The sequence below is a fragment of the Antedon mediterranea genome, chromosome 8, assembly GCF_964355755.1.
Source record: "Antedon mediterranea chromosome 8, ecAntMedi1.1, whole genome shotgun sequence".
NCBI classification, from domain to species: Eukaryota; Metazoa; Echinodermata; class Crinoidea; order Comatulida; family Antedonidae; genus Antedon; species Antedon mediterranea.
The window spans coordinates 27,785,216-27,810,853 of record NC_092677.1 but is presented as its reverse complement, the minus strand read 5'-3'; the positions used below and the strand labels follow the sequence as shown (position 1 = coordinate 27,810,853).

The window sequence follows — 25,638 nt, the reverse complement described above, 5'->3', positions numbered from 1 at the left end:
AATAAATTGAAATTATCTGAAGATAAAAGAAAAGTATGAATTAGTGAATGTGTTTGAAGTATTCGTTGCAGTTGTATTATTATACTTTATATTATACAGTAATTTGTAAAACTCACCCATTCCTTCGTCAAACCAAGATGGTTTGTTTGTCCACCGCACACCTATGAGATAAAGTGGTATACCAGCAAGCATGATAGCTAGTCCAATCCCACAATCCTTTGGTGCAGAGTAAAGAGATACAACAACGACCAACAACGCAAAGCAGGTGAATATGATTGGTACTGCTAAGTTCACCTGAGAAAAAAAAATAAATCAAACATGAGCGTACTCCTAGAAAATGGGATTTGAGGGGGTTACTCCGGTGTACCAGTACATCACAGCCACTGATCATAACTGGGTCCTCTGAGAGACCAGTCTTTGACTGAAGAGGTCACCCAGTATAAATAAATAATAAAAAACAATAATACAGTCATTTTTTATCGGTACGTTTCGCCGTGTACTATTTTCAAACTATTCCTGATTTTTATATTAAATAACAAACCTTAAATGGACGTTCCCAGTCCGGATATTTTATTCTATAGTAAGGAACAGTTCCAACAGTGAGAGCGATAAACAACCAACGGGTAAAGCTTAAGTAGTTTATAAGACTGTACACACTGTCACCAACAAGTAGTATCAAAGCAATTGGAATCTGAAAATGAATAAACATGGTACATTGTACTCTCTGATATTGGATATATTTTTAGCCTGGGTGATCAACCAGAAATCATGGACTTCAGAAATTTAGCTAGTAATAGTTTTTTGTTTATACAGGTGATTTTCCAAAAGTGTGGTAGAATATAGAACTTAAGTTAAACTATATTCAGTTGTAGTAGAAATGCAGATGTAACACTAAGTAGTCTTTGGACCAATTGCATTGCAAGATAGCAGCAGCTAATTACCATAATGACTGCAGACGGCATTGGTGTTTTGAAGTTTATGTGAATCATTGATAACAGTTTAGGTAATTGACCCTCACGTGACGCTGCAAAGTTCATTCTAAGAGGAGAAACAAATAAGAACATAAGTAAAGGAGAATCTTCCAAAAAAGTAGAAATTATTTGGAAAAGGAACAAAACGGGAACGTATAAATGAGGTTGCATCTTGCATTTAGAAAAATGTTCGGTTCGAGTGTAATATAAATGATTGTCAACATTACCTTGAAGTGGACAAGATCCCGCCATTAATTGCACCTATACAAGAAAACGCTACCACAAGCGATAATATCCAGGCCCAGTCTCCAAACACCTTCTGACCAAAACTCTACAAAAGCAACATACTAAACGATAATGATGACTATAAAATGATGATTATTGGAGGTCTGATGAGAAAGATGGCAGAAGGAGCGAGGTTATTGCGTCAAGAAGGAATATAAAGAAAAGAATTGATGGACGAATTTGATGCAAAGAACAAGGCAATACGGTATTTACCAATGCAACGGCGTCAGAAGCGAGAATCTCAGCTGGTGATAGAACAGTGAAATATGCAATATTTGCCATGATGTATACACTGGTAATCACTGTCATAGCGATGACTGTTGAAACAGGAAGAGTTCTGAAAATTTGTAATTATATTTGTTTAATAATAATGCAAATTAGAAAGTACTTTCAATATACTAAAGAATGTTTAAAGATTTATAAACCGTACCTTGATGGGTTGATCACTTCTTCTACCATAGCAGCTGTAATTTGCCTAATGATAAAGACAAAATATATTTGTCATTACCAATTAACAAACAATCAAGAGGTTTCTTATATTGCATGTTGGATAGTAAATCTAATATGAAGTTATTGTGTAATACCAGTAGCAACTTACCAACCAGAAAATGCAAAAAGGCCAGAATAAAATGCAAGAGGAAGATCTATCCATTTAAATTGTCCGTCTCCTTTGAATGCGTCTTCAAAGTTTTCCGTGTTTCCTGAAAGAAACAAATTAACTTATCTTAACCATTAGGACATTTTACTTGGCGTAAACACGTGGTGCATACATTCATTCTTTTTCTAATGATATGGCTACCATCCTACAGTTGTGAGTCTAAATTTGCTAGTGTCTATTTGGATGAACCACTTTGACCAGTTTTTTGTCAACAATCGAAGAAACAAAAGAAGTTTGGACAATGTTTTATATGTGCTTTGAGCCGTATGTGAAGACGTTTGAACCGTTTTTTCAATAGTGATGAAGAGGTGGTCAATGTATCTGATGGATTAGGTCATTCTTGTGCCTCGCAGATAACATTCTTACCTTGGATAAGAAGCACGATACCGGCTATGACAATCACAATCAAACCAGACACTTTCACGATTGTGAAAAATACATTCAAACGAGAGGTTAATGGAACGCTGACGCAATTGACTAAGAAAACCGCACCTGCAATGAAAACAAACATTATCAGCTATTATTCTGTTTACATGAAGAGATAGCCATGAGCATTGACTGGGTCACGTCATAGACAAGTTAAAGTTCAAAAATTTAATATCCTACATAATTTATTTAACCAACTCTTAATATTCTACAACAAATCTTTCTCTAAGAACCGTGTCAAGAAAATAATTTCCACTTTTTTTCATAGATTACAGATTGTAAATAAATTATTGTATTACATGTTGCTTAGTGTTACTTTATTGGAACAATGATGTTGATTTGGAAACGTTCGGCCTGTTTAATCCATCTATATAAATACTTACACAAAATCGTGGCAGCAAGAAGACGGACAGCCAATCCTGGAACAGGACAACTAGGATAAAAAGGAGTTAAAATATAAGTAGCCGATGTTATAGCAAGAACTGCCCACGTGCCAGTCCTAACAGCTGCCAGACAAGTCCAAACTCTTAGAAACGCTGTCATAGGCCCAAACGATTCCAAAAGGTATATAAAATCTCCTCCAGCTTTTGTGAATGTTGTACCTAATTCTCCATAACTGAGAGCACCTAATGTTGAAATTAAACCACACACCACCCATATTATCATGGATAATCCAACTGTATGTGTATATTCTAAAATTCCTTTTGGAGAAATGAAAATACCAGATCCAATCACCGTTCCGATAATTAACGATGAAAATGAAAATATCCCGAGTTGGCGGACAAGCCCGATTCCTTCTCCATCTCCTGTACTTGATGTTATCGAACCATTTGCTGATATTTTGGATCCAATACTCTGCTTGCGTGTTTCCATATTGATGCACAACTAGGATGTTCCTTGTTTCACCAAACGTTGTGTATGATATGTCATAGCAGAGTTCAAAGTATACACGCCTTAGCTATCATCAATATTCTACGTTTACTTTAGTTGTTTGCATTATGATATTAATTATCGCTTGGTAACTTATCAACTTCAGTTGACCAATAATCAACTTTAGTTGGCAATTATTGTGTAAGGCACGTTTCTAAGTGGGGGCAATAATGACTTGTAATGGTTTGAATGATAATCAAATTAAAATTAATTAAATGCTCGTACGACATAGTCGACATTTTAGTATTTATCTCGCGACGACTTCACTGCATCTCTCCTCGTCAAATAATTTTGTTACTAGATTTTAAATCAACCTGTTCATCATCATCTTTCTATACTGTGAAGAACTTCTTTGTTCCTTGAGTATAGTCGAAACATTTATCATTTATGCAGTTGGGCTTCATGATTGTCCTTAAACTGTGTGTTCCACACGTTTCATATTATTATTACATTACTATTTTGGATTCCCTCTAGCCCTCTAGTGACTGGGTTAATATTAAAACAAACACTCTAATTGAAAATTTCCCGTAAGCATGTTTATTTAATCTCCTAATTGATACATTAAACAATGTTTGGTAACTTAAATGAAAATGCTATAATAATATGTCCACTGTATGAGCAATACACTTTTCTACGCCACTAATTCCTGCACATGCGTGATGCGTTGTATTTTATTGAGGTAGAGGTGTTAAACTGGTTTTCATTATTTAGAACTAAGCACTATGGTCCATTGCTTTACAGTAAATGTAAACTGTATATATATATTTATATTTGTTAGCTTGTTATTAATTAGTCGCGTTCGCATTGCTTGCCTTTCTGTCTGTCCTTATTACCGCCAACCTGTTCTTTACTATAGAATACTATTCACAATGGGAACATGATGATCCATTACACCAGTTATAATGTCTATACATAAACCTATCATTAAAACATGCAAGCAAATAATGACGTCATGCTGTAAACGTAATTGAATTATTTAAATCTCCTTAACCCTTCAGTACGTCTTCGTTTCTTGTTTCACCACAAGAAACAGTTTTTGAAAGAAGATCGTCATTTTTACTGCAAAGAAACCGAAATTGCTTGGTTATTGTTTTCAGATGTTTTTAATTATAAATTAAATGATTAATTAATTAATAAAGTACTTTTAATTAATAGTATACAGTCATTTAGCTGTATGAGTGTTATTGATAGTAGCATTTTGACATTTTCCAAAATGTAGAAGTATTACTGCACTCACTTTATCTAACTTTAATTAATAAGTTTTCTAAATTGATGAGAATAGTATTATAAATTTCCCAAATAGAAACTCAATATAATAATTTAATTTTAAATTAATCAATTTAAGAAGTAGCCTACACGCATGTCAACTTTATGACGTCACTGAAGAATTACATGATACGTAATTTGATTGGTGGTACTAATTTTGTCATTTTGTGGTGTAAAAGGGGTGCACAAGTTGTAAAGAAGTCAATAAACTCACCCGTCGCGTTGTTAACCCAGTCTGGTTTATTTTTCCATCGAACTCCCACTAAATAAACTGGTATACCGGAAATAAGAATCAGAAAACCTATCCCACACTGCCTTGGTGAGGAATAGAGTGACATGACAACCAGTAACAATGTGACTGATGTAAACGTGATTGGCACGAACAAAGGTACCTTAACAAATAACGAACACATAATTAATACAGTGGTAATGTTTCAAGATGGTTCCACTCCGACCATTTGTAATAAAATGCCAGTACACATTACCTCATGTACACCTACTCTAGTCCTCGAATGTTGCACGAATATTACACGCGAATAACTTACAAATTACAAAACACAAAAGTTGGATACTATACCTTGAATGGTCTTTCCCATTCTGGATGTTTCCATCGAAAGTATGGAATCGTTGCCACAGAAAGTGAGACAAACAGCCAACGAGTAAAACTTAAGTAGGTGATCAGGTCGTACACACTCTCACCACACACCATTATTACGGTTATAGGCAACTGTAAACAAAGATTGTTTTAAAAAAATCAATTTATCTCGATTCTAAAATACTATACAGAAACGGAGCGCTTTCGGCAAAAAGGAATAATACGTGAATAATTGTTTGTAACTACTGAGGAGTAGCTTTGCGTCAGAGTGTTGTTTTATAAATCACAAAATCCCACCCGAGAGTTACTTGCGTATTTTGTTCGCAAGTATTCACAATGTACTTAGTAAGTACAAATTACGTCAGAGTAGGGCAAAACATCTGACCAATTACGTGACTGATAACTATTGACGAATATGAAGTTAATGAATTAGTTTCTTACTATGACTGCGGCTGCCGGTAGTGGCGTCTTCTTGTCTATTTGTATCATCGATAGAATGTGGGGAAGATGACCTTCCCTGGCGGCTACAAACATAATTCTGAAAATTAAAAAGATAGTATAATTTATTGCTATTTTAAAATTCGATTAGTATTAAAGAGAGATCTATTTTGATGAACCATACCTTGAGGTACTGAATATTCCTCCGTTGATGGCTCCAATACATGACAATACTACGGCTAACGAGACGATCCAGCTAAAGCTTCCAAACGCCTGCTGAGCAAAACTCTAAGAAATATAAATAAATTATGAATTAGGTACAATAATTAAATTTATAGTTGTTTTGGCTCAGAATATAAGAAAGAAGATAATGACGTAATAAATCAATTTTAACTACCATTCTGATAGTTATTTCGGCTCAGAAAATAACCATGATGACGTAATGATGAGTAAGATAATGATGAATAGTAACAGATTACTAACCAGTGCAACTGCATCGGAATCCAGTAACTGCGTTGGTGTCAAAAGTACAAAGTAACCGACGTTTGCTGTTAGATACACAGTAGTGATAATTACCATAGATATGATGATGGAAAGAGGTAACGTTCTGTGGCAAAGAAAACGGATTAAATCTTAAGAAAATGATGATAAAAATTACGAAAAAACTAGAATAATTGCGACTACTATTGTTATAATTAGGATGAACATGATTACTAAAGGTAATATCTCACCTTGCTGGTCGGACAATTTCTTCAGCAAAAGTGGGTGTGTATTGCCTGTCAATTAAAAATAGCTATGAATTAAAAAAATATAAGAACAACGTACAATTTCATACTTTAATAAAAAGCCTGATAAGCATATACATACATATACATATACATATACATATACATATACATAATTTATACATATACATATACATATACATATACATAATTTATACATATACATATACATATACATATACATAATTTATACATATACATATACATATACATATACATATACATATACATAATTTATACATATACATATACATATACATATACATATACATATACATATACATATACATATACATAATTTATACATATACATATACATATACATATACATATACATAATTTATACATATACATATACATATACATATACATATACATATACATATACATATACATAATTTATACATATACATATACATATACATATACATATACATATACATAATTTATACATATACATATACATATACATATACATATACATATACATATACATATACATAATTTATACATATACATATACATATACATATACATATACATAATTTATACATATACATATACATATACATATACATAATTTATACATATACATATACATATACATATACATAATTTATACATATACATATACATATACATAATTTATACATATACATATACATATACATAATTTATACATATACATATACATATACATATACATAATTTATACATATACATATACATATACATATACATAATTTATACATATACATATACATATACATATACATAATTTATACATATACATATACATATACATATACATATACATAATTTATACATATACATATACATATACATATACAATTTTCACCTTGATTTTTAAGCACCGTACGATCCATGCCACATTTTTTGTTTGTTTTTTTAACAATATGTTTGAATTTGCAATTAAATATTTTATTCAATCACCGTCAAATTTGCAGGCCCTAAAATAGAACCTACCAACTGAAATGAAATATTCCCAACAATTCATTCAAAGCTAGGTATCGATCTCATTTTTCAAAAAATTTAACATTTTTTTCCTGATTTTTTTGTATTTAAGACAGGACTACAATGCAAAACAGGTTTTCTTTTACCTGATTGTGTAATTCTCTATAAAGTAGTTGTTAAATAAATAAATAGATTACAAAATAAATTTTAAAATACCATCCGGAGAAGGCGAACAAACCCGCATAAAATGCAAGTGGTATCTGCTGCCATTTGATGTCAATCGTCTTTTCAAACGAATCTTCAAAATTCTGTATTTGACCTGAAACACAAAAAATCATAACATCCCTCTAATGAAATGAACTGTTCCAAGATCGGAGCATTTGAATTGACAGTTTCAAACATAATCGGAAGCAAACATCCCTCTAATGAAATGAAGTGTTCCAAGATCGGAGCATTTGAATTGCACCGGTGTGAATTGACAGTTTCAATCATAATCGGAAGCAAACATCCCTCTAATGAAATGAAATGTTCCAAGATCGGTTCATTTGAATTGACAGTTTCAAACACAATCGGAAATAAACATTTTCGTTAATGCACCAGAGGATTTCAATAAAACCTTTATTTTTCAGTTCTTGTAATTTTTGTGATTTTCACGCAAATTAAACAACCTCGAAAGAGAAAGGGCTCATGATTGCCAAGTCTAGTGTCAATAATGTAAGAAAGAAATGATGCATACATGATAAACTGTAGATAGAAACGGTCAATTACAACAAAATATAACTTTACCTTTACAAATAAAAACGAATCCAGTTAATATGATGAGCGCTATCCCAAGAACCTTTGCGACTGTTAGTATCACTTGAAGGTGCGTTGTCAACGGAACGCTGACACAATTCACGTAGAAAATAAACACTAAAACCCAATTTTGGAGAAAAAAAAAGATTTTTTTTAACGTTATAATAATAAAGATAGAACGATTTTAGTCGCGTGGAAGCGACTCTATAGTTCACTATGTCGGTCGGTCTGTCGGTCTGTCGGTCCGGTATCACTATGCGTTTTATCGCTTTTTGACCTTATCTTGATATCAGTTTAATCTAGCTAAGTCAATTTTTCACAGTATATTCCTTATGGCCAGGAATCGATGTGGTTATGTTTTCACGGTGCGCAATAAAAAATTACGCGGTCTACGCACGATTTAACGAAATCACGTTTGTAATCATATCTTCACAACCATGAATCACAATTAAATACAATTTGGTACTCATAAATTTCAGGGCATAAATCATCATATGGCAATACAATTACGTGCGTAGCGCATGTAACGCATGCGTACGCGCGCTTAAAATTTTCAAAATTTATTTTCGATGAAATAAGAGTACGTTTCAGGCAATTTTAAGCGTTTACAAAATTGCCATGAGTGCGCGTTAAATGTTATTGCGTACTCTTTTTGACTGATTTCTGTTTTCTTGACTTACTTTTCAACTCGAAATTACGTTATACAAGCACGTCAAAAGTGACAGGCTACGCACGTGTAAATTAAAAAAATATAACTGTTTTAAAACATTTCAACATTTTTAAACATGTTCAGTAATTTCGGTCAGTTGGTAGGTTGGTCGGTCGGTCGGTAAACACTAGCACCATCTATATGGCCTTGTTAATTAAAATAAGGATCGAGTAGATTACATTTTAAATTTTAGAGATTGCCATAAGTAAACTGTTTAGCAAGCCACACACTGGAATAAACGTTTTAAACGTAGTTTAATGTGACTCTTTTCTTCCAATTGACGTGTTTATTACTCATACCTAAGATAACAACAGCGATGAGTCGTACTGATATATATGGAAGTTCTTCACAATTTGGTAGAAAAACTCGATGGAGATAAGTTGCAGCCGTCAAAGCTACAACCGCACTGGATCCTGTCCTAACAGACACGAGGTAAGTCCAGATACGAATAAAAGCAACCATAGGCCCAAACGACTCCATCAGATAGATGTAATCGCCACCTGATTTCGTAAAAGTCGTCCCGAGCTCCCCGTAACTCAGAGCCCCTAATGTTGCCAATACGCCACATAAAGCCCATACAATCATAGACGCTCCGAGGCTCCCTGTATTCATCAATATTCCCTTTGGAGATATGAATATCCCAGATCCAATAACTGTACCCACTGTCATGGTGATGCAGGCTACCATGCCTAGCTGGCGTACAAGATGTACAGGGCTAACTTCATCTTTATTCGTCTTCTTGTCAGCATCAGTTTTGTTGTCTGCTTGTGAACTGGATGCTACGTTCGCCTCCATGTTTATTGGCTATATGAAACCTTTTCACAAGTTTCACTTGATGACACGATTACTACATGCACAATTTTGGAATTGCCCATTTATTTTTATGAGTTCACTTTAGCTTGTTGTTAATTAAAGTATATAATTTTAAGGAAAGCAAGGATTTTGGTTTAAAACATACCAGTGACATGTTTTGAAATGATTCGATTTCAAAGTTTGTTTGTGTATATTTTATTTGAGAGTGCGCTGTTAACAAAACCATGTCAGTCATGACAAGATGGTAAAACAATCATGAAAACGGAAGTATAGTAACTTTTACCATGTACAGCAGTAGTACAGTACTGGTATATGTATTAAATAGTAACATTTTCTATGATTGATAACATGCTTGTACTTTATTGGATCCAACCCGATCCTTCCACCATTATACTTCCAACCTCAATTTTTCGTAAATGCTGGCTTATAGATTCATTTTAGAACTTCATCTATTTCCATCTTCTTCTTGTATTTCAACTTGGATCCACCAAGCAGTGCTTTTCATGAACTCAAGTTAGAAAAAAGAACTTGACACCGGGTCACCACAGGAATCGTACCATATGGTAACAGATTGATTGTGTAAGTTCAATTCAAACATCGCTGTTTTTATCTACCAAGAAGTCTATTTTCCGTGAAACTACTACGGTAATTAAATCATGTATCTACCACTCATCTTGATGTTCGCAGTCAGTGTACTTGCTAAGAACAGTCAGGTTAGTATTAGAAACTTTTTAAAATCTTAACATTTTTGAAATTCTACAACTCGTATATAAAAAAAACACAAATTGACGCCCATATGGGTCCAAAAGCCCCGTCGCATTTCGCTGCTTCATAATCAGAAAAAGATCTTCAAATATATTCATAATTTTATAGATAAATGACGTAGAAGAACCATCAACTGACTTGCCAGAAAAGGAACAAGAAAACTTGACCAAGAATAAAATAGGCAAATTTATTTCAGGTAACAAACGTTTTTGAAAAATAAGATTGTAAAAAACTATTATTAACGTGGATGCACCACACACCAGTGACCGATGCATTTCAAAAGCTAGAGTAAGTGGAGCAGTTGTAGCCTTCAACATTAATGAAGAAGAGGTCAGTTGTAGCTTTCAACAATGAAGAAGAGGTCAGTTGTCGTCAGTGACAAATTTAGAAAACAAAAAGGAATATAAATAAAACTGTTTTTTCTGACAGTTTACATATTTTCCTCCAACTACTTAATTAGAGCCTATCTCGTCTGAAGCTTGATTTATTAGAAATTCTTTTTACTGGTTATCTGCCTTAGATTGTAGCCTTCCGGGAACATGGGTCAACCGTCATGGATCAGAGATAATTTTGAATGTCACTGAAGAAGGTCACGTGACTGGCAAGTATTTGACTGCTGTCGAAGCAACAGAAGGGGCTGCAGGTAGGTAAACTATTTGCGCATGCGTAGTAGCTTATACATGTATAAATAAATAATTATAATTCTAACATTTTTTTTACCAGGAGAAGGACACGTTCCTATCTTTGGTCAAGCGTCACCAGGAGATCGACATCGGACATTTGGCTTTACTGTCAGTTGGAATGAAGGAGCTTCGACCACTAGCTGGACTGGTCAATGTTTTTTCTGTGACGGCAAGGAATTCCTAAAGACCACCTGGATTCTGACGAGTGAAGTGACCTCCTGTAACAAAGATTGGTTGGCTAACAGGTAACGTGAACAATTGCAAATGTTCCAACACACTGAGTTGTCCTATTTATTATACAACCAAGAGTAACGTGTACTTTATTGACACGCGGGAGGCCCAGTGCATGCTATGTATTTTTTCAGATTACACGTGCACACCGACTGGTGGTGTACGCTTTAACTATTTATAATTATGTATTATAGAAATAGATTGTTGGATTTTATTTTTCATATTTCAGAGTTGGTCAAGATGAATTCACAAGGAAGAAGATGTAACTCACATCCACGTCAAACAGCGAAAATGGGACATTAAGTGTTCCGAGAGCCGTTTTCATTGTTTAAGTTAGCCGGAGCCTTTTTCGATTGGCTATAAATAGAAAGTTAACGAGCATTTCGAGCGACGCGAGTTCTGACGTCCGTGTTTTATAGGCTGTCTAAATTTCCTTTTTAACGGGTTTATATTAAATTATATTGTTGTTTGATTTATTTCTGTTAATAAAGAACATTTATATTAAACAAAAACCACAACAATAGCAATTTTAGTTGATTATGGATTAATTTATTTGAATTCTAAGATAAACGTCTAAGCCAAGTGTAAACGTAAACAAAGCGAGTCATACGGCGAAAACAAAAAAGTGAAAACTAACTAATTTGTTAAAATAGCTAACATTAATTTGCAATTTTTAAATGAAATTCTGAAAACGCTATAATATAGTCTTATATGCATTTTCAAAGATTTCCAAATATAAGCTTGGGGTTATTTTTCAAACAAATTCTATAAGGAGTTGAAGATAGTGTATTTTGAGCGAAAGTGCGGTGCGCGTAGGCCTAGGAATACGCGGCAAGGCTGGAATACTCGTTTCCTTAGGCGACGAGAACGACGGAAAATGCGCTCCATCACTGTGCTCTCAATTTTAGTTCTTGTTAAGTGGATGATGCAGAATCTTATAATATGGGCATATAAATTTTAAAATAAAGTGCTCAACTTTCATTTTTCTTATAATTATGAAGATTAGTGTGAAGTGGGGACTGTTTGCATGCCTGAACGGCTGACTTGGTAAAATACTGAAAAATCAGTCAATTAGTTAGGCCTAGGCTAATTAATTAATGTACACAGTATATAATGTCATATTTTTATGAATAGAGCTAAAGCTAGTAGGCTTACTAGTAATCTCATAATAAATCTGTTAATGTCACCTTTCACTAACATATGATTGATTTAAGTATATGCTGAAAATGTTTACTTTTTATCGGAGCTAAAATGAAATTTCACGGTTCCCTGCTTTTTATTATAATAATGGAGCAATAAATGAAATACAAATACACACCAATTAACATTTTAACTTTTAATATTATCACAAATTGCACCTTAAAAATCAGACAACAAGTTTTCTACATGAACTTAGCTAACATTTTTTGTACTAAGCCTAATCTTCAAAAGATTTACTATTACTGTAGTAGGCCTATTACCATTATTTATTTGCCGATTTGAAATGTACATTTAAACTTTATTAAACTACTGCACAACAACCAACCGCCACTTGAACCTTTAAATAAGTAAATTAGGATAAGTTAAAGTTTTTAAAAAATAAATGTCTCTGGCAATACATCTATAAATATCAATAATTACAGTATTAATAGTGCTTTTTGACATTATATGCCAGAGGTAAATTAATATGACTCATAAGAAATTGTTGTTGCTTTAATGCTATTTGTATTGAAGTATGTAGAACAATCCTCTGGGGTCTGTAAAAAAAACAAAACATTCAATTAATAATAATCATTATTTAATTATATGTGTATATTTATTCTTATTTTCTTAGGCCTATAAACAACGCGCGCCTGACAATGAACACGCGCCAATAATGCACGCACTACCCCACTATTATAGGCTAAAGCCTGGCTCTCCTACTGTATTACTAGGCCTAGACTATATTGATTTATAAATAAAACAAAGAGGCTTTGTAGAGTTTTATGATTTAAAACAGCTTTCCTATATATTATATGTTGCCCTTATTAATTTACAAAATCACATTTTTTATCTTATGGCGTAAAAAATGATTTTAGCTACAACCATGTGTTCCATTTTCAATATAGTGAAATACCCAAGAAGGCACATGTTTAAGCAGCCATTAAAAAAAAATAAAAAATAACCCCAACGAGATTTTTTTATTAACTACTATTGAAAAATCAAATATTCAGAAACTATAAAACCCACCTTCTAAAAAAATTGCGTTGTTTTATTACAGCCTCAACAAATTAGACAAAATTTTAACATTCGAATAGCCTAAAATTGTTTAAAAAACATCGGTGTAATTCACCCTTGTTTCACACAAATATAATGGGTTCGTCGATTAAAAAACAATATCACGTGGTTCGTAGATGCCTCGTCAAAGGTTTTCATGAATTATTCATTAGTAAATAAAACCAAAAGTTCCAATTGGCCAGTTTGCAAAAGCCTAAGATTTACTTTTCAAAACAAAGTTGCTTCCGGGTAATTGTCAACGCTGTCTCGTGTGCAAAAACGATTCGCTGCCGATAGAGGGCTCACTACTTTTTGTCCCTGGTGAATTGAGTGTGAACTAGAAACACACACATTAAATGATAATAATAATATTTTCATCAATATATAAATTTAGATAGTTATTGCTACTGTTAACGGTTGGAAATATTAAAATAAACCTTTATGAACTGTAAAATATTAATAATAGCTAGCATTATTTCATTTCATTTGCCTAATTTTTTATATACCCGCGTATTATTTATTCGAATAAAAGCCTCGCTTTGAAGAAAAAAAATTATCGCCCGTTATATTATTGTTATGCCGTCGACGATTTCTGTATTTTGTGTTTGATTTAGTGTGGATTGAATTCAATTTACAAAAAAAAAAAATTTAAAAAGTAGGGAAGATTCTTTGGGACTTGAACCCACGAACCTCAGGTTGTCAAACTGTGGTACAAACCGTGCGCCACACAAATACAAAGTGTTTGAATCGTAAATTAGTTCAATTCAAAATTTTTTTTATTGATCTAAGCTTGTTTCATCTCATCACGTGAAAATTAACTTCAGTGATCATCATCATGTGACAAATACCGGCGAGTGATAAAGGCCCTTGAGCTCGCGTTGTCACATGAAACGCACTGATGGAATCGGCGAGTGATATAAAGGCCCTTGGGCTCGCGTTGTCACATGACACGCACACTGATGGAATCGGCGAGTGGATGAATTCGCACAGCAGGGATGCGAAGTTATTTTTAAATTTCATTCATTCTTTTTATTTATATATTATTATATTATATTTTAGCTAAAGGGCATGTTAATATTAACCTAAATAAACATAGAGACATCCTAAAAAAAAAATGAAATAAAAATTATTAAGAGAGGTAAACATTAGACATTTGTCTTTTATTTGTTTGCCGCATCGTCAGCCAGAGAGCTACGGAAGATATCTTTTGGTAAAGCTAGCTAGCTCTCTAGTCTACGAAAGCCCATTAGGGCCAAAACAAATATATTTACTTTCAGAAATACGAAATTTCGAATTATTAATTGTTATTTCGAATTATTAATTCGTTATTTCGAATTATTATTTCGTTATTTCGACTTAATAATTCGTTATTTCGAATTACTTAATTCGAAATTTCAAATTATTAATTCGTTATTTCGACTTTTTAACTCATTATTTCGACTTAATAATTCGTTATTTCGAATTATTAATTCGTTATTTCGAATTTTTGAAGGCCAGGTAATATATATATTTTTGGCCCTAATGGGCTTTCGTACTAGTCAATCTATAATACCTCTCTATCTGCCGACAATTTATTTTTGCGATAGCGCCGTGAGCGACGGAATATGGTATGAATTTCTGTTATTATTTTACTGTATTTTTATAACAAAGATTTTAGAAGATTTTATTAGGTTACAAATAGTAAATAGTAGGCCTAGTAGTAGTATGATGACTAATTTTACCATTTTCCTATCCTAGTAAGTACCAGCGTACTACTACCAGCTAGCCCTAGCCTAGGTACAGTCTGCAAAGGGCAGATCACTGATGTGGACGCGTGCGGGTTAGCTTCTGTTGTAGAGGAGTTAGGCCTAGCTAGGTCACCGTCACGGGTACCGTAAAAACAATGACATGCCCTAATTTTGTTGTTTGTTATAACATAATATGTAATTTTAAATCTCATTTATTACAGCTAGGCCTTCTATATGCCTATAATATTGCTTTGTTGCACGATTTTTAGTTTGTAAACTTAGAACTATCATCCACACATGGTTGGACGATGTAAACAGTTGTATGGGGCGCCACAAAGGAAAAAATGTGTCAAGGCAATCCAAAAATCTTATAACCGAAGGCTAGATCGTCAACTCCAATGTAATCGCAATATGAAAAATGATTCTTCATGTAGGGGGAACCAACAAGATGGCGGCTGCAATCAATCATTTGTGTGTAATAATAGTAAATGTAGTTGCTTAGGTTTATATAATAAACAACATACAGGTGGTAGGTTTAACCCGGAGCCACCTTTAAGAAGAAATAAACTGCATACTGTATGTTTCCCACGTATGTTTTAATCTGTGGTTAAAGATATCCTCCAGGTTCTATTTCTCTATTGCAGGGTAAGCTCCGTTCAGCAGGTTTGATAATCACCAGTGGTTCAGCAATATTTGCCAGTTATGCCGCCCTCTCTGGAAATCAGAAGTTCTACAAGCAGTGTTTAATGCCATGTTTTCAGTTGCTAGATGCAGAAACAGCCCATGTATTGGGAGTGAAAATGCTGTCTTTTGGTATTGTTCCATTTAAAACATATCAAGATCCTCCATCACTGGTAAGTTGGTGTCTTGCATAAAAGTCATAAAATACTTACTTTTATTTCATCCAATGTAAAATGAAAAATACAATTTTTAAATTTAAATGGAAGGTGAACCTTAATCTTTAATATTAATTTTACAATGTAAAATAAATATCAAAATGAAGAATGTTGACAGCATGAAGATAATGATATATAGAATGTCCAGAAAGGTTCCATATTGAATATTGAGTGTACTAGTACACACACAGCCACTGATCATAACTGGGCCATCTGAGACCAGTCTTTGACTGAAGAGGTTCCTAGTATAAATAAATAACAATTAAATTCAAATATGGTAACTAATTATACTCTATTACATTTTATTGTTTCAATCTTGTGCAGACAACAAGTGTTTGGGGTAGAACCTTCAGTAACCCTATTGGTGTAGCTGCTGGGTTTGACAAGCACGCCGAAGCGATGGAAGGCCTTCGTAAGATTGGCTTTGGATTCATTGAAGTAGGGAGTGTCACACCGCTACCACAACTTGGTAATCCTAAGCCTAGAGTGTTTAGGCTGACAGAGGATGAAGCTGTTATTAATAGGTATGGATTCAATAGTGTTGGACATCCAGTAGTAGCAGAACGAATGAAAAAGTTTAGGCAAAAAACAGGTAAAAAATAAAATTTACCCTGTCTACCGTATTTAATCAACATTGGTATACTGTAGTGTTTTTGTTTGTTTTTTTTAATTAAATATATTTTTTAGTAATTTATCTCATTTTCACTGTTTATCTCTACTACATACATCTTTGATGTTTTTGAAAAATTAGTAGAATTAGTAGGCCTACTTTGTGAAATTAAATATATATTTTTAGTAATTTATTTTTACTGCGTAGGCCTACTATTTTAGTATAAATTCTTGATGTATCTAATTTTCCTACAGAAAAGAGTATTGTTGGTATTAACCTGGGCAAGAATAAGACGTCAACAAGTGCGGTTGATGATTACGTTTTGGGTGTGGAATGTCTTGGTGATTTTGCAGATTATTTAGTTGTGAATGTTTCAAGTCCTAACACGCCCGGGCTGCGAGAACTTCAAGGAAAAAAACAGCTTCAGGAGCTGATTATAAATGTGGGTAGTTATTTCCATATTCTCAATTTCTTTTTTATATTTATGTATTTTTGTAATCATTAATTTATACTCTATTATAAGTCTTCATAACATAAAATATTAATTTTCTTTTCACTAGAAAGTACTTTATTCAATGTAATATTGTTGTGATTTCCAGGTGTTGAAGGCAAGAGACTCGTTGCTAAGCAAACCACCAGTGCTCATTAAGATTGCTCCAGATTTAACAAGTAAAGATAAAAAAGATATTGCAGATGTGGTGTTAGACCCTAAGGTCAGTCGTAAGGTCGTTTTGTCTACCTAAACACTGAATTTATATTATGTAAGCTTGACAACTATGACACCCATAGCCACTAATCGGGAGCCTACCATGTAATACCATCCCTGCCACTACCTCTGGCCGTTTTTACTTGTTGCCCTACCCTTGGAATACACCACTTTTTTCATTTCAAAAAATTTTTCTTGGTAATATCATAATCTTATTTCATTTAATTATTTATTTTACATTAATTTTCAGAGCAGAGTTGATGGTTTAATAATCAGCAACACAACTATTTCAAGACCATCATCATTGAAGAGTCAACTAAAGAGCGAAACTGGCGGTCTAAGTGGTAAACCGGTGACAGATTTATCTACAGATACAATACGAGAAATGTACAAACTTACTAATGGTATTGAATATTCATTTTGTCTTTTGTTTATACAAATTGTTTATTAAATACAAAGTACATACAAAATTAGTTGAATGTAGAAGTTGTGAATTACCAATAAATGTGACATTTGTTAATTTTATTTTGTAAGGAAGTTTACCAATAATAGGCGTTGGAGGTGTAAGAAGTGGGCATGATGCCTACGACAAGATAAAGGCTGGTGCCTCATTGGTCCAACTATACACAGCTATGGCCTTCATGGGACCTCCTCTTATAACAACAATCAAGAAAGATTTACACAAACTAATTAGGTAATATACTTTATGTTATTTTTCGATTTATGTTATGGTACAGTACATTTATTTTAGAGTTTTGCCACAGTTCCCACAATGCACCATTAAATAAATTAAGAGTTGAGAATATTGTAGATTTTCTAAAAATCAATTTGAAATACATTAACAGAAAGTGTAAATATTGTTACTGTATTAACAATGTTTTTAAATAAATTTATTTGAACCAGTAACAATTCACCTTTTATTGCCAGAAATTAAACAAAAAAAACATTAGCAATTTCAATAGGAAGAAGAAGAATTAAGAAGAAATAGATTTCTCTAGTCCAGTCTAACCTCCTTTACAAATTAAAACGAAAAAATATAATGTTATTGATTAATTATTAAGAAATATTCAATACCACTGTGGCTAAGACTCCTATCTGTGAGTGAGATACAAAAATATAACCGCAAAATATTTTTTAAGAAAAATAAATTCCCCTTTGTCAGATAATCAGACAAGTAAATTAATTTTAATTTTTCCATTTGTTTTAGGGAAGATGGATTAAAGAATATTACAGAAGCTGTAGGAAATGATCACCGATAGTTATCATCAATCATGTACTTCAACCTAGCTACTACTAGTAGTGTTATCTATTAGTTTCTAGCATCTTTCAATTCACAAGGAGTATTAAAATATAATAATATTTTGTGTTAAAAATCTATAGTTTTGTCTATTAAAGATTAAGATTACTGTATTAAATAAAATAATATTTCACCGTTTATTTTACTAGCTTTAGGCTGTTCAATATTTATATTATTTTTCAATAAAAACAATGAATGACGTCACAAAATGGTGTACATCATTTGTACTGTATTATAAACTCTTTCTAGATTTCGGATAACTTTCCCCAAAGGTATAACAATTGGATCCTACGACCAATTTCACAGCATGTATAAAAAGTGTCAAAATGGGTTTTTAGAAATCTCTTCACAACAATATTAGCACAAATTACGCGCATATAATAATTATCAAACTGTTGAAATATTAATATAAAATTAATTTAAATTATTTTCAGTAAATCAGTTTCGGGGAGGGGGCGCGGAGGGGTATGGGTGAATAATTTCTACTATGCCTGTAAATTAGTATAATGCAATACTACTGTAATATAAATATCTCCCTCTTTATTATAGAAAGCAGAGATATTACATTCAATGCCTAACGTCCGCTAGAGTGCGCTTTTTAATTACAAAGAACCCTCAACTACGGTCCATTTGAAGCAGAATTTAAATAACAAAATACGTCACAATTACAAAGAGCTTTCAACTCACCCGGGTTCAACGGCTCAACTAGTTAAACGTCAGGCAGCGGAGTGTCAACTTAAAGGTATGTGGTTCAAGTCTTTCACTAACCGTGTAATTAAGTTCTTCTTTCAGCAAAAGTAAAAAACGTGAAACCGTCTTCTCGAAATAGCGAAAACAAATAACACGCACGAAAAAAAAAACAAATATAACGCGAAAACAAATAACACGCACAAAAAAAATTATTTTCTTTTACCTCTTCTAAATAAATTCCCCTTTGTCAGATAATCAGACAAGTAAATTTATTTAAATTTTTCCATTTGTTTTAGGGAAGATGGATTTAAGAATATTACAGAAGCTGTAGGAAATGATCACCGATAGTTATCATCAATCATGTACTTCAACCTAGCTACTACTAGTAGTGTTATCTATTAGTTTCTAGCATCTTTCAATTCACAAGGAGTATTAAAATATAATAATATTTTGTGTTAAAAATCTATAGTTTTGTCTATTAAAGATTAAGATTACTGTATTAAATAAAATAATATTTCACCGTTTATTTTACTAGCTTTAGGCTGTTCAATATTTATATTATTTTGCAATAAAAACAATGAATGACGTCACAAAATAGTGTACATCATTTGTACTGTATTATAAACTCTTTCTAGATTTCGGATAACTTTCCCCAAAGGTATAACAATTGGATCCTACGACCAATTTCACAGCATGTATAAAAAGTGTCAAACTGGGTTTTTAGAAATCTCTTCACAACAATATTAGCACAAATTACGCGCATATAATAATTATCAAACTGTTGAAATATTAATATAAAATTAATTTAATTTATTTTCAGTAAATCAGTTTCGGGGAGGGGGCGCTGAGGGGTAAGGGTGAATAATTTATACTATGCCTGTAAATTAGTATAATGCAATACTACTGTAATATAAATATCTCCCTCTTATTATAGAAAGCAGAGATATTACATTGAATGCCTAACGTCCGCTAGAGCGCGCTTTTTAATTACAAAGAACCCTCAACTACGGTCCATTTGAAGCAGAATTTAAATAACAAAATACGTCACAATTACAAAGAGCTTTCAACTCACCCGGGTTCAACGGCTCAACGAGTTAAACGTCAGGCAGCGGAGTGTCAACTTAAAGGTATGTGGTTCAAGTCTTTCACTAACCGTGTAATTAAGTTCTTCTTTCAGCAAAAGTAAAAACGCGAAACCGTCTTCTCGAAATAGCGAAAACAAATAACACGCACGAAAAAAATCAAATATAACGCGAAAACAAATAACACGCACGAAAAAAAAACAAATATAACGCGAAAACAAATAACACGCACAAAAAAAAATTATTTTTCTTTTACCTCTTCCAAATAAATTCCCCTTTGTCAGATAATCAGACAAGTAAATTTATTTAAATTTTTCCATTTGTTTTAGGGAAGATGGATTTAAGAATATTACAGAAGCTGTAGGAAATGATCACCGATAGTTATCATCAATCATGTACTTCAACCTAGCTACTACTAGTAGTGTTATCTATTAGTTTCTAGCATCTTTCAATTCACAAGGAGTAGTAAAATATTATAATATTTTGTGTTAAAAATCTATAGTTTTGTCTATTAAAGATTAAGATTACTGTATTAAATAAAATAATATTTCACCGTTTATTTTACTAGCTTTAGGCTGTTCAATATTTATATTATTTTGCAATAAAAACAATGAATGACGTCACAAAATGGTGTACATCATTTGTACTGTATTATAAACTCTTTCTAGATTTCGGATAACTTTCCCCAAAGGTATAACAATTGGATCTTACGACCAATTTCACAGCATGTATAAAAAGTGTCAAAATGGGTTTTTAGAAATCTCTTCACAACAATATTAGCACAAATTACGCGCATATAATAATTATCAAACTGTTGAAATATTAATATAAAAAAATTATTTTCAGTAAATCAGTTTCGGGGAGGGGGCGCGGAGGGGTAAGGGTGAATAATTTCTACTATGCCTGTAAATTAGTATAATGCAATACTACTGTAATATAAATATCTCCCTCTTTATTATAGAAAGCAGGGATATTACATTGACTGTCTAATGTCCCGCTAGAGTGCGCTTTTTAATTACAAAGAACCATCAACTACGGTCCATTTGAAGCAGAATTTAAATAACAAAATACGTCACAATTACAAAGAGCTTTCAACTCACCCGGGTTCAACGGCTCAACGAGTTAAACGTCAGGCAGCGGAGTGTCAATTTAAAGGTATGTGGTTCAAGTCTTTCACTAACCGTGTAATTAAGTTCTTCTTTCAGCAAAAGTAAAAACGCGAAACCGTCTTCTCGAAATAGCGAAAACAAATAACACGCACAAAAAAAAAACAAATATAACGCGAAAACAAATAACACGCACAAAAAAAAATTATTTTCTTTTACCTCTTCCAAATAAATTCCCCTTTGTCAGATAATCAGACAAGTAAATTTATTTAAATTTTTCCATTTGTTTTAGGGAAGATGGATTTAAGAATATTACAGAAGCTGTAGGAAATGATCACCGATAGTTATCATCAATCATGTACTTCAACCTAGCTACTACTAGTAGTGTTATCTATTAGTTTCTAGCATCTTTCAATTCACAAGGAGTAGTAAAATATAATAATATTTTGTGTTAAAAATCTATAGTTTTGTCTATTAAAGATTAAGATTACTGTATTAAATAAAATAATATTTCACCGTTTATTTTACTAGCTTTAGGCTGTTCAATATTTATATTATTTTGCAATAAAAACAATGAATGACGTCACAAAATAGTGTACATCATTTGTACTGTATTATAAACTCTTTCTAGACTTCGGATAACTTTCCCCAAAGGTATAACAATTGGATCCTACGACCAATTTCACAGGATGTATAAAAAGTGTCAAAATGGGTTTTTAGAAATCTCTTTACAACAATATTAGCACAAATTACGCGCATATAATAATTATCAAACTGTTGAAATATTAATATAAAATTAATTTAATTTATTTTCAGTAAATCAGTTTCGGGGAGGGGGCGCTGAGGGGTAAGGGTGAATAATTTATACTATGCCTGTAAATTAGTATAATGCAATACTACTGTAATATAAATATCTCCCTCTTTATTATAGAAAGCAGAGATATTACATTGAATGCCAAACGTCCGCTAGAGTGCGCTTTTTAATTTAAAGAACCCTCAACTACGGTCCATTTCAAGCAGAATTTAAATAACAAAATACGTCACAATTACAAAGAGCTTTCAACTCACCCGGGTTCAACGGCTCAACGAGTTAAACGTTAGGCAGCGGAGTGTCAACTTAAAGGTATGTGGTTCAAGTCTTTCACTAACCGTGTAATTAAGTTCTTCTTTCAGCAAAAGTAAAAACGCGAAACCGTCTTCTCGAAATAGCGAAAACAAATAACACGCACAAAAAAAACAAAAAAAAAAAACAAAACAAAAATATAACGCGAAAACAAATAACACGCGAAAAAAAAATATTATTTTCTTTTACCTAGTTCGACTTTTAGAAATTCACTTTTTTTTAAAGAAAATCTAATTATAGGAGGTATGACAAAAAAGACGCAATTTCCCTGTCAATAAATAATGAGGTAACAAGCGCAGAACACATTATGTTGTGCGTCTTCGGATGCCAATATATAATATATATAAAAAATGTCAAAAGTAAAAAGGTCGAAATAGAGACTTTTCAAAATACTATTATTATGCAATAATATTGCTATATATGCGCATATATTGCTTTATTATCATCTTATAGACCTATAGTAACCATTTGTCAAAAAATAAAAAGGTCGAAATTCGACAATTTTTCTAAAAAATCCCTAAACTATACTACAAGTGTTTTTCAAAAAATGGTTCAGCTGTGTGACTTAGGCAATTCTGGAGAGCTGACTTATGATCTGCCTAACTCACTGCTTATATCAATATACTATATTTTTTGCGTTTCTGCCTAAGTCAGCTGTGTGACTTAGGCAATTAAGGAGAGCTGACTTATGATCTGCCTAACTCACTGCTTATATCAATATACTATATTTTTTGTGTTTCTGCCTAAGTCAGCTGTGTGACATAGGCAATTAAGGAGAGCTGACGTATGATCTGCCTAACTCACTGCTTATATCATTATACTGCCCTCTGTACATTATCTGAGTGCTTTTATATACATTTGCACATGCTCAGATCGTTTTTTTTTTTTGTGTTTCTGCCTAATTCTGCTGTGTGACTTAGGCAATTAAGGAGAGCTGACTTATGCTCTGCCTAACTCACTGCTTATATCAATATACTATATTTTTTTTGTCTTTCTGCCTAAGTCAGCTGTGTGACTTAGGCAATTAAGGAGAGCTGACTTATGATCTGCCTAACTCACTGCTTATATCAATATACTATATTTTTTGTGTTTCTGCCTAAGTCAGCTGTGTGACTTAGGCAATTAAGGAGAGCTGACTTATGATCTGCCTAACTCACTGCTTATATCAATATACTATATTTTTTGTGTTTCTGCCTAAGTCAGCTGTGTGACTTAGGCAATTAAGGAGAGCCGACTTATGATCTGCCTAACTCACTGCTTATATCAATATACTATATGTTTTGTGTTTCTCCGTCAGTCAGCTGTGTGACTTGGGCAATTAAGGAGAGCTGATTTATGATCTGCCTAACTCACTGCTTATATCAATATACTATATTTTTTTGTGTTTCTGCCTAAGTCAGCTGTGTGACTTAGGTAATTAAAGAGAGCTGACTTATGATCTGCCTAACTCACTGCTTATATCAATATACTATATTTTTTGTGTTTCTGCCTTAGTCAGCTGTGTGACTTAGGCAATTAAGGAGAGCTGACTTATGATCTGCCTAACTCACTGCTTATATCATTATACTGCCCTCTGTACATTATCTGAGTGCTTTTATATACATTTGCACATGCTCAGATCGTTTTTTTTTTTGTGTTTCTGCCTAAGTCAGCTGTGTGACTTAGGCAATTAAGGAGAGGAGACTCATGATTTTTTAAATAAAATGAGAAATACATTTTTATATTATATTTTTTAACCCAAATTCTTTCTCTTTTATTGCTACTTTCCATTTCTAAAATCATCAGTGTTAATTTTAATCTGAAGAGCTGATGCTATTACATTTTGTTACTTAAAGGTAGCATTTTTTGTATATAGATGATATCGACAGCCTCATAACAAAATTGTCTAAGTCATAATTTTTGTTTTGCTTTTCTGCCTAACCATAGAGATCTCTATTGCCTAACTCACTGCTTATATCAATATACTATATTGTTTGTGTTTCTGCCTAAGTCAGCTGTGTGACTTAGGCAATTATGGAGAGCTGACTTATGATCTGCCTAACTCACTGCTTATATCAATATACTATATTTTTTGTGTTTCTGCCTAAGTCACCTGTGTGACTTAGGCAATTAAGGAGAGCTGACTTTTGATCTGCCTAACTCACTGCTTACATCAATATACTATATTTGTTGTGTTTCTGCCTAAGTCAGCTGAGTGACTTAGGCAATTAAGGAGAGCTGACTTATGATCTGCCTAAGTCACTGCTTATATCAATATACTATATTTTTTGTGTTTTTGCCTAAGTCAGCTGTGTGACTTAGGCAATTAAGGAGAGCTGACCTATGATCTGCCTAACTCACTGCTTATATCAATATACTATATTTTTTGTGTTTCTGCCTAAGTCAGCTGTGTGACTTAGGCAATTAAGGAGAGCCGACTTATGATCTGCCTAACTCACTGCTTATATCAATATACTATATGTTTTGTGTTTCTCCGTAAGTCATCTGTGTGACTTAGGCAATTAAGGAGAGCTGATTTATGATCTGCCTAACTCACTGCTTATATCATTATACTGCCCTCTGTACATTATCTGAGTGCTTTTATATACATTTGCCCATGCTCAGATCGTTTTTTTTTTGTGTTTCTGCCTAAGTCAGCTGTGTGACTTTGGCAATTAAGGAGAGGAGACTCATTATTTTTTTAATAAAATGAGAAATACATTTTTATAGTATATTTTTTAACCCATTTGTTACAAATTCTTTCTCTTTTATTGCTACTTTCCTTTTTCAAAATCATCAGTGTTAATTTTAATCTGAAGAGCTGATGCTATTACATTTTGTTACATAGAGGTAGCATTTTTT

General features: G+C 32.8%; 5 protein-coding genes across 9 annotated transcripts; 2 read left to right on the top strand and 3 right to left on the bottom strand.

Annotated features, from left to right (window-relative positions):
• Positions 1-12: 12 nt before the first annotated feature.
• Positions 13-1,565, bottom strand: LOC140056764 (cystine/glutamate transporter-like). Its single transcript, XM_072102239.1, has 5 exons — positions 1,470-1,565; positions 1,199-1,302; positions 942-1,038; positions 542-691; positions 13-294 (listed from the first exon to the last, which is right to left on the bottom strand). The coding sequence occupies exons 1-5, from the start codon at positions 1,563-1,565 to the stop codon at positions 13-15; spliced, it is 729 nt and encodes a 242-aa protein (XP_071958340.1).
• Positions 1,566-1,673: 108 nt separating this feature from the next.
• On the bottom strand, positions 1,674-3,213 carry LOC140057755 (Y+L amino acid transporter 2-like). The gene is made up of 4 exons (XM_072103477.1): positions 2,724-3,213; positions 2,281-2,406; positions 1,855-1,957; positions 1,674-1,731 (listed from the first exon to the last, which is right to left on the bottom strand). Exons 1-4 carry the CDS (start codon positions 3,211-3,213, stop codon positions 1,674-1,676), a joined length of 777 nt encoding a protein of 258 aa, XP_071959578.1.
• Positions 3,214-3,784: 571 nt separating this feature from the next.
• LOC140056642 (cystine/glutamate transporter-like) lies at positions 3,785-9,647 on the bottom strand. Its single transcript, XM_072102081.1, has 10 exons — positions 9,133-9,647; positions 8,116-8,241; positions 7,546-7,648; positions 6,301-6,345; positions 6,053-6,176; positions 5,754-5,857; positions 5,573-5,669; positions 5,114-5,263; positions 4,751-4,928; positions 3,785-4,329 (listed from the first exon to the last, which is right to left on the bottom strand). The coding sequence occupies exons 1-10, from the start codon at positions 9,626-9,628 to the stop codon at positions 4,265-4,267; spliced, it is 1,488 nt and encodes a 495-aa protein (XP_071958182.1). The 5' UTR covers positions 9,629-9,647; the 3' UTR covers positions 3,785-4,264.
• On the top strand, positions 9,213-14,147 carry LOC140056643 (avidin-related protein 4/5-like). 2 transcript variants are annotated; one of them, XM_072102082.1, is made up of 6 exons: positions 9,213-9,265; positions 10,142-10,359; positions 10,520-10,607; positions 10,932-11,054; positions 11,135-11,339; positions 11,555-12,689. In XM_072102082.1, the coding sequence occupies exons 2-6, from the start codon at positions 10,303-10,305 to the stop codon at positions 11,589-11,591; spliced, it is 510 nt and encodes a 169-aa protein (XP_071958183.1). In that variant the 5' UTR covers positions 9,213-9,265; positions 10,142-10,302; the 3' UTR covers positions 11,592-12,689. The 2 variants fall into 2 exon arrangements, with proteins under 2 accessions (XP_071958183.1, XP_071958185.1); XM_072102084.1 differs by lacking the exon at positions 9,213-9,265 and adding an exon at positions 13,900-14,147 and having other exon boundaries at positions 9,944-10,359; positions 11,555-11,593.
• A 1,006-nt stretch (positions 14,148-15,153) lies between these two features.
• LOC140056364 (dihydroorotate dehydrogenase (quinone), mitochondrial-like) lies at positions 15,154-20,002 on the top strand. 4 transcript variants are annotated; one of them, XM_072101712.1, is made up of 8 exons: positions 15,154-15,167; positions 15,932-16,141; positions 16,508-16,775; positions 17,048-17,235; positions 17,393-17,506; positions 17,750-17,903; positions 18,034-18,193; positions 19,783-20,002. In XM_072101712.1, exons 1-8 carry the CDS (start codon positions 15,165-15,167, stop codon positions 19,832-19,834), a joined length of 1,149 nt encoding a protein of 382 aa, XP_071957813.1. In that variant the 5' UTR covers positions 15,154-15,164; the 3' UTR covers positions 19,835-20,002. The 4 variants fall into 4 exon arrangements, with proteins under 4 accessions (XP_071957813.1, XP_071957812.1, XP_071957815.1 ...); XM_072101711.1 differs by lacking the exon at positions 19,783-20,002 and adding an exon at positions 18,707-18,992; XM_072101713.1 differs by lacking the exons at positions 15,154-15,167; positions 19,783-20,002 and adding exons at positions 15,221-15,296; positions 18,707-18,992.
• Positions 20,003-25,638: the final 5,636 nt, after the last annotated feature.

What these genes read in the sequence shown, in the direction of transcription:
- LOC140056764 (XM_072102239.1), bottom strand. Translation starts at nt 1,565, where the DNA reads ATGACAGTGATTACCAGTGTATACATCATGGCAAATATTGCATATTTC. An exon ending in GGGATCTTGTCCACTTCAAG is followed by an intron (nt 1,039 to 1,198) that starts GTAATGTTGACA and finishes TTCTCCTCTTAG; the next exon opens with AATGAACTTTGCAGCGTCAC. An exon ending in ACTGGGAACGTCCATTTAAG is followed by an intron (nt 295 to 541) that starts GTTTGTTATTTA and finishes TTTTTTTCTCAG; the next exon opens with GTGAACTTAGCAGTACCAAT.
- LOC140057755 (XM_072103477.1), bottom strand. Translation starts at nt 3,213, where the DNA reads ATGGAAACACGCAAGCAGAGTATTGGATCCAAAATATCAGCAAATGGT. An exon ending in TCTTGCTGCCACGATTTTGT is followed by an intron (nt 2,407 to 2,723) that starts GTAAGTATTTAT and finishes TTTTCATTGCAG; the next exon opens with GTGCGGTTTTCTTAGTCAAT. An exon ending in CTTTTTGCATTTTCTGGTTG is followed by an intron (nt 1,732 to 1,854) that starts GTAAGTTGCTAC and finishes CTTTATCATTAG; the next exon opens with GCAAATTACAGCTGCTATGG.
- LOC140056642 (XM_072102081.1), bottom strand. Translation starts at nt 9,628, where the DNA reads ATGGAGGCGAACGTAGCATCCAGTTCACAAGCAGACAACAAAACTGAT. An exon ending in GAAATTGTCCGACCAGCAAG is followed by an intron (nt 6,177 to 6,300) that starts GTGAGATATTAC and finishes TCTTTGCCACAG; the next exon opens with AACGTTACCTCTTTCCATCA. An exon ending in AATGGGAAAGACCATTCAAG is followed by an intron (nt 4,929 to 5,113) that starts GTATAGTATCCA and finishes TTATTTGTTAAG; the next exon opens with GTACCTTTGTTCGTGCCAAT.
- LOC140056643 (XM_072102084.1), top strand. Translation starts at nt 10,303, where the DNA reads ATGTATCTACCACTCATCTTGATGTTCGCAGTCAGTGTACTTGCTAAG. An exon ending in AATAGGCAAATTTATTTCAG is followed by an intron (nt 10,608 to 10,931) that starts GTAACAAACGTT and finishes TATCTGCCTTAG; the next exon opens with ATTGTAGCCTTCCGGGAACA. An exon ending in AAAGATTGGTTGGCTAACAG is followed by an intron (nt 11,340 to 11,554) that starts GTAACGTGAACA and finishes TTCATATTTCAG; the next exon opens with AGTTGGTCAAGATGAATTCA.
- LOC140056364 (XM_072101712.1), top strand. An exon ending in ATGTGGTGTTAGACCCTAAG is followed by an intron (nt 17,507 to 17,749) that starts GTCAGTCGTAAG and finishes ATTAATTTTCAG; the next exon opens with AGCAGAGTTGATGGTTTAAT. An exon ending in GATTTACACAAACTAATTAG is followed by an intron (nt 18,194 to 19,782) that starts GTAATATACTTT and finishes CATTTGTTTTAG; the next exon opens with GGAAGATGGATTTAAGAATA.